Genomic DNA, 12,818 nt, shown 5'->3' with positions numbered 1-12,818 from the left:
AGAGATGCATCTTCTTCTGAAGCTGACACACAGGGCCAAGTATCTGAGACTGTTTAGAAGAGTAGACAATGTAGTTTAATGAATGAAGTTAATCATTCAGTGCAATATTATTGTTAAAGTTGAAAAACATTTTAATAGATTGTTTTTAATGTAATTATACAATAAAATGTGTGTGTATATACATACACTACTATAAATTAGCATATATGTATGTATGTACCTGTGTGTGATGTTGAAGCTTTGACTTTCTAATTCATAAGTATCTAACCTAAAGAGATAGATTTTCTCGTAATTGATTCTTGGTTATACAGTTTCTCATAGGCTTGTCAAGAAGAAAAATAAAGCCAAAAGTTCTTTCTGAACAGTGTGCTGGCATTTACACTCTTATGGCATGATATCCCAGCAACTGTTCCTTTTTTGTTGTTGTTGTTGTTTGATTTTTGTTTTTCAAGACAAGATTTCTCTGTCCTGGAACTAGCTCTTGTAGACCAGGTTGTCCTCGAACTCACAAAGATCCACCTGCCTCTGCCTCCCAGGTGCTGGGATTAAAGACGTGTGCCACCACCGCTCGGCAACTGTTCCTTTTGAACACAGCGTGACAGCCCTTACACCTAATTCAGTAGTTCTCATGGTGAGGTATTGGAGCCGCAATGGCTTCTGGGTTGTCAGCTGACTTGGGCTGTTCTTGTTTTTCCCAGACCAGTGTGGTAACATTGGGGTAGTCATATAATCTCTCCTGCCTTTGATATTTACAATGGAAAGATACTTTTTTCTTTCCCTACCCCTCAATGATATAAGTGCTATTGTCAGTCAAAGTAAATGCAATTCCTTGTGGATTAGTCAAAGTCATATTGTTATAATAAGAAACTCTTAAGAAATTTAGGTATTTCCATTTAGATAATGTTTTTTCAGTAGGTAAAATAAAAATAACCTATAATAGAGTTGAAGATAGTATTGCCAGTCTGCCCTTTGTAGAATCATGAGGGGAACAAGTGGGTGATAGTTTCAAAATACAGGATTTTGAGAATTAGTTAAATTGTTAGAGTATAGGATTCAGATCAATTTAAAAACAACATCAAAATAATAACTGGACCTTTCCCTAATAAATTATTATCTTTTTTCACTTCATTGCCAGCTACTTTTGAGAACAGATTTATCTAATTTAGCCTCTCCTCGAATTACTGGAGAACATTCAGTGAAGTTCTAAAAACAAATATATAATTGAATTAATAATTGAGATTTTAATATGTGTGTGTGTAAATCTTGATTTTTGAAATTTAAAAAGTGGAAATAAATTTATTCTGTATGTATATCCTTTTATATACAAAATAATTTGTAGAATCAGAATTAGGCATTTTCAGATTCTTGAAGGAAAATGTGGTATATAACTTTAGTAAAGGGAATATATAAGCAAGTATGTTGGTTTTCTTATACTGCAAATGACAATATACCAGTGATTTTATAGCAGTTAGCTCATAAGAATGATAATTATGAAAAAATAAGAAATTGTCTTTATGTTTGTCCCATTATTGTGTATTAGTAATATTTCTGTGCCTTTTGATTCATTTTGGAGTGAGTAATATACATTTTATTTTCCAGTACAGCATTGTGACGGAGTTATCTGGACCAAAGAAGGAAGTAAACCTCTTTGGAGTAGATCCTGTAAATGGTGTTGTTAGCTTAATAGGTGACTTGGACTTTGATGCTGGATATCATGTAATTTAAATTTATTTATTTCTCTATTAAGAATGGAAAAGAATTAAAAAGTAACTTTGAACTCCTTATGAAAATTTAGAGATATTGTGACATTACAAAAGGGGTAATAGTTTGCAAGATTCATTTGCAAGGATTTGTGTAGACATAACCCTTACAATTACCAAAGTGTAGGGATAGTACTAAACTACCTAAAAGCTTCTCAAGATATTTAAGACAAAATGACCAAAGCTAACCCAGTTAAATGACCATTGGAATAATTGAGTGTGAAGGGCAGATGAATGTAGTTATTACTGCTATTACTACGATTGCAAAACTATTCCTGTTTTAGAGATGACCCATATGCTAATTCATGATGCAGTTGAAAGCTACTGAGTAGTCCTCATTGTCTGCTATGTTCAGCGAGTCCGGTTTTATCCCATGCTTTTTCAGACCTAGGCCAGCTGGCCTTGGTGAGTTCCCGACTACTGAGAACTCAAGAACAATGGCAATGGGTTTTTGATCCTACTGCACGTACTGGCTTTGTGGGAGCCTAGGCAGTTTGGATGCTCACCTTACTAGACCTGGATGGAGGTGGGTGGTCCTTGGACTTCCCACAGGGCAGGGAACCCGGATTGCTCTTAGGGCTGAGACGGAGGGGGACTTGATTGGGGGAGGGGGAGGGAAATGGGAGGTGGTGGTGGGGAGGAGGCAGAAATCTTTAATAAATAAATAAATTAATTAATTAATTAAAACAACAAAAAAAGAAAGCTACTGAGTAAGAAAATGCAAGGCTAGAACAGCGATTCTCAGCCTTACTGATGTGTGACCACTTCCTACAGTTCCTCGCGTTGTGGTGACCGCAACATGAAATTATTCAGTGGCTCCTTCCCAGCTGTCATTTTGCTATCGTTATGAATTATAATGTAAATATCTGATATGCAACAGCAGGGCTCGAGACCCACAGGTTGAGAATTGCTGCTCTAGCACAAAACTCAAGAAGTTGCTGATGCTATTTAAGAGGCAGATGAGTAGTTGAGGATGACTTCCACTTTCTCATTTGAAGAAAAACGAATGCAAATGAATCTTACCTAAACTTCAGATTGGAAATGTTGAGTGTTGCAGAATCGTAGAATAGGCAATGACAGATTTTTTTTATTGATTTTTATTGAGCTCTACATTTTTCTCTGCTCCCCTCCCTGCCTCTCCCTTCTCCTTTAACTCACTCCCAAGGTCCCCATGCTCCCAATTTACTCATGAGATCTTGGGCAATGACAGATTTTATGGGTACTGTATAGATTAAAGTAAGATGGAAAAGAGTTGAAAGTTAGGAATACTATTTCGATGTGGATGTAACTAGTTCAGATCTGACATTTCTGGTATTCCCCTGCCTCTCTCCCATCTTAACTCGTACATTCCATGCAATATATGCAGATTCCTAGAATTTCTTCCTTCTTTATCCCCACTATACACTTCGTCAACTAATTTTATGAGATTGCATGTATGGTTACCCACACAATCACTGTCTTTCATTCAGCAGGGAACCTCATATGTTGTAAGCATTTATGGATATTTGTTCAAAGTCTCTTAAGGACCCTTTACTCTGTGAGCAGTGCTTAGTTTGTGTTCTGAAAGTGACACTTGATGATAAGAATGCATGTTATCTAAGGGGTGAGAGGGGGGACAGGCCCACTAGGAGCACACTCAAGTCTGGTGACATCCTCAGTTCTTCAGAAACTGCAATTGTTCTTATCTGAAAGAATAGCTTGAGGTCCCGTGTTTAAGGATCAGCCTAAAGCAGCTGGCTCTGTTCATAACTTCACTTCATTATATTTTGGGTTTATGGCTAAGTATAGAATTCATTCATGTTTTTGCTTTAATTTCTTCTATATTTAGGGAGTAGCCCAGTGACAAAACCTCCAAATTAAATTTTATGGGATATAATATAAAGCTTTTTGAAATGTATTGTGAGTGCAGTTAAGGAATATTTATACTATTCTCGTATAATGGTATATATATATTATATATAATATAATTTATAGTCATTCAGAATAGTATTTTTCTTCATATATATTTGTACTGTATATGTAACAGATGTATAAAGTACATAGGTATGCCAGTTATTAAAGGGTATATTATAATTGTTCAAGGTCTCTCTTCCAGACTTTTCAGCTATCAGTGAGAGCAACAGATATGGTGGGATTATTCTGTCAAGGGACGATAATTATCAATATTCGAGACGTAAATGATGAGAAGCCTCAATTTGAGTAAGCACATTCATTTCAAAGTGTAAGCATAGGGGAATGGTTAAAAAACCCTTTTGTATATATTACAAATGATAATAAATAGTCTGTGATAATGGAGAAAATGATAGCATTTTCTGTCAAAAGCATATTGGTATAACCCATAACTGATGCACGCATAGATACAGAGTACAATGTGTATGAGAAAATACTCGAACCAAGTTTAGAAGTGATCAGCCTGTAATGTTATGTAATGTGATGGAAAGATTCCCAAGACTTTCAAATCCCTTATGTTCATTTTTTCATAACTACAGTGACCTTAAAGTGTATAAAATATTTAGGTATTTTATTTTCATATTCCCAAGTACAATGTAAGGGGACATAATTTGTAAATTGTGGGTATGTAATTTTCATATTCTAAAATGTAGTAGTTTAATTTAGTATTCTACTATAACAGGACAGTAGTCAAAAACTTCCTATACTAATAAAGAGAAAATGTGATAGTGTTATGGTCACTTTTCTCGTGCTTCTAGGCTGTGTCTCCACATAACTATAGGGAAGAATTTATCAAGTTCCTCAATTCACCTGGATAGAGTATCTGAGAGACTGAAGCAAAATTAGAGGTTTAATAATCCCTTATATCTGAAAATAATCGATCTAAAAGCCTACCTATATCTGTAGTAAAAGTACCATCATGATTTAAGAATAATATTCTGCTTCTCTCAGCATTTAATAAATATAAATTATTGTCTATATAACATAATTTATTACTAAGTATATATGAACCATGGCCAAATTATTTTTAGTTTCCTAATATTTTTTTCATATCTGAAGATACACAGACTATTAAGTAATAGGGAAACAGAAAAGAAAGAGATTTAAAGTGTTCCAGAATATAATTGTTATAGGAGGCATTGTATTTATTATGTTTGATATGAGAGAGAAGGGAAATGAGATGTGATCAAGAATGGTGTTTGGAAGCACAGCATCGTACACTCAACTCTCTCGTCTTTGGAGCGCACATGGCACCCAAGTTATCAGTTAGGTATGATGCCTTAAAGATGCAAAATAAAGAGACTGACATTTCAGAAATTTTCTGGGGATAATCAGAGACATTGTGTGAAACTCAGACAGGTAATGAATAATTACAGAAATCGACGTCGTATCTTGCTCTAAGTTGTAGCTGTGGGCAGCCCTTCATCCTAGAGATTACGAGATCAGAGACTGTATCCGGTATATTATGCTCATTTGCCAACTATTCCATGTGTCTGCTACCTGGAACAATGGAGATGCAATGTTCCACTCTGATTTTCATTTTCTATCTCTTTTATTCCATGGTGTTCCTGATAATCTGGCCTGATAGCAGAACCTATATAAAAGGAAAATCATATTTTAAAAAATATGTAACTTTACTCCCCAAATAAACTTTCTCAACATTTGAATCACTAGAAACTCTTAAATTTTTGACAAGAGTCAAGGGTTTCATAAATAGAGAGGTTTCTTTACTCATAGTCAGTAATTACATTGTAAGAGTTGTTTCTTCACGATTTTATTCTTAGGCCATTTCCTATGGATTCAATTAATGTGACTGAAAAGAAACCCGTTGGAGACATTGTAGCCAGAGTAAAAGCAACAGACCGTGATGAAGACAGCAGTATTACCTATTCTTTTAAAACCCAGCAGGAAATGTTCGCTTTGGATCCAGGTAAGTTTTATAGAAATACTTCTAGAATATATTAGCTAAGCATGCACCTACAGCCCCTTAGAGCTTGGGATGCTAAAATTACTCTTCTAAAACTAAATATGGAGTAGAAAACATAGCAGAAACGTGTGGCATTTATACTTATGACTTTCTTATTTGTTAAAAGACAGTCTCATGAAATAGAGAGTTACCCAAAACTTTGCCTTTATTGTGAGCATTGTCCTTCAGAGATAGCATGGTAATATTTGTTAAAATTCGCACTTTTGCAAGGTAATTTAATGTTAAATATTTGATTATGGATAGATTTGTGTCTGTGTGGACAGCATAGTTGTTCTGAAATATTGTTCTTGTGGAGTTTCATTACACATGATATTATCAAATATGGTAACTGAACAACTAAACAGAAGCACCAAGAAAATGTTGTGGAAGCTGACTGTGTAGTTTTAGATAGCTATAGTTGCTATTTAATTCTAGAACCTGAAATCAGGAAAGGAAGGTGGGCATAGGGTGGGAAAATGTAAGGTGCATTAGAACACAAACAGATAAGAGGGATTCCATCAACAAGTCTTGGCCTGCGAGAGTTCTTCTTGCCTCTGACTTTGACGGTGTTGGTGTCCTGCAGAATCTGGATCTTTTCGTCTCAGACTTAGTATGCACACCTAATCTAGAGGTCAACGGAAGCTGAGAGCTGTTCCAGGTGTGGTCAGTCTGAGACTGTGTGTAACTATGAATATGGTAACACAAAATTATAAACCTGGTTAAAACACGGGATTTGTGTGTGTGTTTCCATTTTTGTATAACTCTACTGCCTGATTCTTGAGCATGGGCTTTGTAGAGTATAGTGTGTTGCAACAATGTGCAAATGTTGGAAAGGCTGAGGAGAAGATAAGGTGTCTACAGATTCACTGGTAGCCAGTTCATCTCAGCAGCAAAACAGTAGAACAGCCGAAATTTACATAGGAAGCTAAATCACCACACAGCAAACTGAAAGACTGCTGCTGCTTTTCCAGCCTCCCAATTGACCAAGGATTTCCCTGTGGACCATCAACATGAGAAGCACTCGAGAATAGACTCATTAAGTTGGCTCATCACAGAACCATAGCTATCTTCTCATCAGCTATCATTTGAGAAGATTTATTTGAACCCATAGTTTTTGATTCGTTCACAAATCTTCAAATTCAGGTATTAGTGGAAGGATGGATGAAGAGGTTCGTAGAGTCCCAAAGGCTTGTCAATGTGCTGAAGATCTGCAGGATGCGGTCAAAGTAGATCCTTCCAGAGAAAAAGAAGCAAGTCCTAGAGAGAAATAGGGGGTGGCAACAGGGATGAACAGTCATCACGCTTCAGCAAACTTTCCTTAGTCTGACCCTTGAGCTCAACCTCCTCCCACCTTTGTGTCTACCACAATGGCTGAGCTTATTATCAGAAGCAATGAATGATTGGGATGAGCTCTCACACTCATACAGAAATATGTTATTATAATCAATATCAAATGTGACTTCTTATATTTGGTATTTAGAGTAGGAATGATACTTCCTGGATTTCGTGAAAACATATATATATATATATATATATATATAATGATTCAGAAATTTAGAGGGAATATGATGACATGATTTTAATATGAATTATTTTAAAATAAACATGTAGTAAAGAAAATACTTTTGTATAATGCTATTTTAGTTATATAAAGATGTGTTACTTTTGTTCATTCTGCCTTTGTTTTCTTTTTTGTTTTTGTTTTTTTGTTTTGTTCTGTACAGAATTTCTCTGTAGCTTTGGAGCCTGTCCTGAAACTACCTATTGTGGACCAGGTTGGCCTCAAACTCATAGAGACCCACCTGCCTCTGCCTCCAAAGTGCTGGGATTAAAGGCATGCGCCACCATTGCCCATCTGCGCATTTATTTTCTTCTGTAAGGATCTGTTGCATTTGTTTTACATGGCTGCCTAAGGCACCTGATTGGTATAATAAAAAGCTGAATGGTCAATAGCGAAGCAGAGAGAGGAATATGCTGGGCTGACAGGCAGAAAGAGTAAGTTGGAAGAGAAATCTAGGCTCAAGAAGAAGAGAAGAAGGAGGAAAAATGAGAGGGACATGCCCAGGGCAGGAAAACAGGCAGCCACCACACAGCTGGACACAACAGGAAAGAAAGATAAAAACCCCAAGGCAAAAGGTTGATAAAGAGAAACAGATTAATTTAAGCTAAAATAGCTAGCCAGAAATGAGCCTAAGCCAGGTTGAGAATTCATAACTAATAAGAAACCTCTGTGTCATGACTTGGGAGAGTTGTTAGTAACCTTAAAAGAAAAAGCCTGGTACAAAAGAATTTACATGTTTGCAATGGATATATACTTGGCAAATATCACCTTTCTTATAAATGAAAATTGTATTTTTACATCAATTTAAATATAATCACTATAAACTGACATAGGAATGAATATTTGTACTTAATAGTTTTTTTTTCCTTCCTTAGTCACAGGTATAATCACTGTTCTTCGGTCTTTGAGTCTTGACAACCCAAGGAGCTCCAGAAACTATGTTTTAGAAATAGAGGCCAGGGATGATGGCAACAACACCAGCTCGTACGTGTTCACCGTTTTTGTGGAGGATGTCGATGATCCTATCTCCTGTGATCCGTATTTTTCGACAGGTGCAGGTATATTACAAGTCAGTTTCATTTCAAAGATTCAGAAACGCTGTCCTATAAGAAGTACTGTGGAAACAGCTGAGTTTACTTGGTGATTTGATTTAGCGTGAAGAGCGCTAAGGATTTAACCCATGTCTTTATGTATGTAGCGGTATGCTCCTTCACTGAGCTACAGCTGCCATTCTCAGGTTCTTGAAACAAAGGCTCACATCACGACTCAAGCTAGACTTGAATTTGTGATGCTACTGCGTCCCTGTGTGCTACTGCGTCTCTGCGTCCCTGTGTGCTACTGCGTCCCTGCGTGCTACTGCGTCCCTGCGTCCCTGTGTGCTAATATGTCACTCTCTAACTGTGTGCTACTAAGCTTGAAAAACTTCATTAACAATAATCCTTGAAGAAAGAGGCTATGACCTTGAAAACAAGGAAAGCTAGGTATATCGGAATGTTTGAAGAGAGGAAAGGGGGTATTTTTTTAAAAAGAAATAAAAAGCCAGAAAAAAAGGTGAGATAAAAGGAGAGTAAAAATAATAAAAATAAAATAACACCTGTGTATTCAAATTCCAACTATAGCTATTAGTTTACATGGTACACAGAGGAGAAGAATAATAGAAATAGTTTTCCAAATGAGCCTATAACATATGGGTCAATATGTTTTTCACAGCTTGTCAAATGTATAAAAATCTAAAGAGGGAGATATGATTCATATGTCTGGGGAGATAGTGCAATCTGAAAGTGAGTTTTGCAAGAGTAGGGATCTGCATTAAATCCCCCAGAGGCCATGGAAAACAAACAAACAAACAAACAAACAAACAAACAAACAAAAACATTCAGCTGGTGTTATGTGCTTGCAATGTTATTGCTGCCGGGACATGGTCTCTGGAGTAGCTTGGCCAGTCAGCCCAGGCAATTGGCACAATCAATCTTAGACAGAGAATGAATGGCAACCAAGGACTACTGAGAACAGGAGAAATAGTCTTTCCCTAGGATAAAGTATACAGGTTGGGTCCTCCATACTATGTAGTTATCACTGAAAACATATACATATAAGTAACATTGCATAGACTGTCAAGATTGTACACATATTTAGGAACATACACACATACACACACACACGTACACACATACTAGGAAATAATAGAAAAGAGGCCATAAATTTGATCGAGATCAAGAGGGTAGGGATAATATGGTGTAGTTGGAACGAAGAAAGGGAAGAAGGAAAATGATGTTATTAGATTAAATGATGTTATTTAAAAATCTCAATTAAAAAATATAGTTAAAGAAGAAAGCAAACCTTCCGTGGATCCTGGTGCAGACTAGCTTTCTGTTTAAGTGTTCATGAAGATATTATCTTTTGGATGACTATGAAACGATTGGATGTGCTTGGTAATTTCATTTTATTGTCTCCACATTATAGTAAATCCTTAAAAGATGAGCATGGATCTCAAGGTCATTATGACCTGATTTCCACCATAGACTTGGCTGAACTGCTGAGGCACACTTGAGATCTGGAAGACTTTGTCCCATCGCATCAGTGGGTCCTTGTAACTGAGACAGATTATGAAAAACTCACTTTGAATTAAACAAAGGGTAAAGTTTCGTGAATTTACCCCAAAAGACATTAATACAGTTTTCATCCTGCTGATTTGACATCCTGTGTCATCACTTCACCTACTGCTTCTACTTGTGACGAGGTCATGGCTCTCAGAGTGAATCACTACATCAGAACATCTGTCCACATCCATCCAGTGTAGAGCAAAGATTCAAAATGAACTGGTCCTAGTTTACCCCAAAGTTGTTCTGTTCATATCCCTAGAAATATCAAAAAACATGAGGATGCTGTGGGACTATCAAAATAGATTATAAACAATAGCCGCAGAACCCAAGAGAATGTTCAGTGGTTAAGAGCACTCGCTGATCTTGCAGAGGGCCTGGGTTTTGTTCCTTGAACTGACATAGTGGCTTATAACCACCTGGAACTTCCATTTTAGAGGATCTGACCCTTCTGGCATTCTTGGGTTCAGGCATACATGTAGTGCATCCATCTATATTGAGGTGTTTACACAGAAACATGAAATAAAAATAAATAAATAAATCTTGGAAAAATCCACCAGACTTGGTGTTAGACTGATGTGCGTAGTAAGCAAGAATCCTCAAGTAGAGAATGCTAATACTATAACATATTTGAATATGTTAGAAGACTTTGCCTATAGTTAGCCCTAAGCAACATAGACTAACTCATTTAATTCTTGCTGGATCTATTGGATGTCAGCAATTATATCATTTCTGCTTGTCTCTGCATTCTTCTCTCTCCATGTGTTTCCTTTTTGCTCCTTCTCTTCATGTTTATGCATATGGTATGACTATGTGTATGCATGCATACATGTATGTATCATATGTTTTAAAATATGGATCAGTTTTTCACCATATGAAGAAATTAACAGCATTTACATACTCATGTGTGCATGTGTTTTTGTTTGTTTGCTTGGCTGGTTTTTTGTGGGGTGAGACCCAATCACACTTGGTTACATTAGAACCAAGATAAAGGGCAGAATGTGCAGATAGTAGCATTTGTTGAGATGTGTAAGGTGAGACTTTACACATTATCCATAATTTTGAAAGCTATCTTAAGGTTTAAAGTGTACTTTGTCTATGTTGTACACATAAGAATAGCATCGGAGCCTAAATTAAAACACATTTTTTTTTTACTTCACTATCGTCATCTAATTTAATGCATTACTGGGGAAAAATAAAAACTTCAATACTCTAGCAGATGTGAATGTAAGCGGAAGCATTTCTGTTAACATTAATATTTCAGACACTGAGAAGGTACATTTCATTCACCACCTCAACAAAATATTTAAACTTAAAAATGAATATCTGAATTATGTTGATTCTTTTAAATATCCAAATTTAAAAGCAGATGTCTGGGTTGGGTGTTCTCGGCTTAGAGTTCAGATAGTCAGGAAGTTGAGGCAGGAAGATTGCCTGGACTCAGGCCTGGAAAGCTTAGCAAGGAAGGCTTCCTGTCCTTTTACACAAATAGGGTGGGAAAGTGGCTGAGAGCTTCAGGGCTGTGTCTGAAAGCTTGAAGAACTGGTGCTATTTCCCTATTGCATACGTAAGATTTGGGTGTGACAATGCCCATCAATGAACCCATTACTGGGAAGATGAAGTGCAACCCCAGGGGCTCACTGGCCAGAGAGCACAGCTGAAGTAGAGCTCCATGTAAAGGAGATAATTTGTCTCAAAAATCAGGTCAAGGAATGATTGGATAACACAGGAACCTCCACCTCTGGCCTTATATGTGTCTGTGTGGGCAACTGTACTAGTAAACATGCAATCGCCCCCCACCCCAAGACATAAATACAGTTAAAGAAAAACATTACTATTGATGTTCGTGTGAATAAACACTTGTAGTGTTTTCTAGAGAAACTATCCTGAAAGGGATTACTCACTAGAGACTTTTTACCCAGCCTGATGACTTAGAGTGGCCACATGAAGTAAAACAGGACAGAGGCAGGTGCCGTTTAATTACTCTTGATTACTTGTGTGATTGTGTAGGTGTTACAGTGTCTGTTCCTGAAAATATCCCTTCCTCTGCTTTCATATATGCAATTCTTTCAAGAGATCCAGATCTGGGACAAGAAGTTGAAGTAAGTCTTTAATTGTCTTTTATGTTTTTCCCAAAATGGGAAAAGCAAAATGCGTTGCTTAATTTTCAATGAGTGAGAAATGGTTTCCTCAGGCTTTAATTAAACTAGGCTTTGTATTTTGTGATGATTACTCAAGTGAGGGGGAAATTTAAGCTGTAAATATAGCACCAAAATGAAAATGCTAAGAGAAAATGGAAGTCCATAGACCTAAGACAGTCTGAAAACACCATAAGAGTGAGCCATTATTATCACTGATGATGCTTGTACACTCTAGTTCTTTCCTGCCTCTTTTCTTTCCACTTATATTTCTTTTCTAGACTCAGAGCTTTCATAAAGGATATTTTAGGTCTTCATATTGTTTTTGGTTTCAGCAATGATTTGTTAATAAGAATTAATGAATAATAGATGATGAAATGGTTACAGTTTAATGGGGGGAAAAGAAATTTATCATTGTGTTTTCTCAAACATTTTATGGTATAATGTAGCCCATAACCTAATTATATTTCTAAGAAAAGATTTAGTTTCTTGATAGTGTAACAAATCATTTTAACAGATTGGAATATTCTTCCCTATTTTTAGTAGCTTAGTCAATGTCTTGATAGAGTGGGCAAGAGTTTCCTATTTGCTTATGCTGGTAACAACTGACTTATAAACAAACTTGAGAATACTTCCAAAGCTAAAATTTGAGAGGGCAGCTCTCAGGAGACTTTATAGAGTTTCTACTTTGTTTGGATTATGAAGCATTGGTTAGCATGCTCAGATTTATGTATTTTTCCTTATCAAGTTTTTATACTGAGAAAACCACACAGGAAAATATAATTCCTTCTTGTTGGACTCAAAAGCCCCATTTATGAGAGTGTATTGTGTTGGTGGAGGAGA

General features: G+C 36.4%; 1 protein-coding gene across 1 annotated transcript in view; it reads left to right on the top strand.

Annotated features, from left to right (window-relative positions):
* The window catches only part of LOC130866771 (cadherin-related family member 3-like), a 108,056-nt gene that overhangs the window by 27,090 nt on the left and 68,148 nt on the right, over positions 1–12,818 (top strand). Inside the window, exons 7-11 of the mRNA XM_057758347.1 lie at positions 1,600–1,716; positions 3,856–3,959; positions 5,495–5,640; positions 8,113–8,295; positions 11,848–11,939. Coding sequence (XP_057614330.1) covers positions 1,600–1,716; positions 3,856–3,959; positions 5,495–5,640; positions 8,113–8,295; positions 11,848–11,939 — 642 coding nt within the window. The remainder of the gene's footprint in view (positions 1–1,599; positions 1,717–3,855; positions 3,960–5,494; positions 5,641–8,112; positions 8,296–11,847; positions 11,940–12,818) is intronic.

The sequence above is a fragment of the Chionomys nivalis genome, chromosome 26 (genome assembly GCF_950005125.1).
Source record: "Chionomys nivalis chromosome 26, mChiNiv1.1, whole genome shotgun sequence".
NCBI classification, from domain to species: Eukaryota; Metazoa; Chordata; class Mammalia; order Rodentia; family Cricetidae; genus Chionomys; species Chionomys nivalis.
Note: the sequence above shows the minus strand (reverse complement) of the source record. Positions and strands in the feature narration are given on the sequence as shown.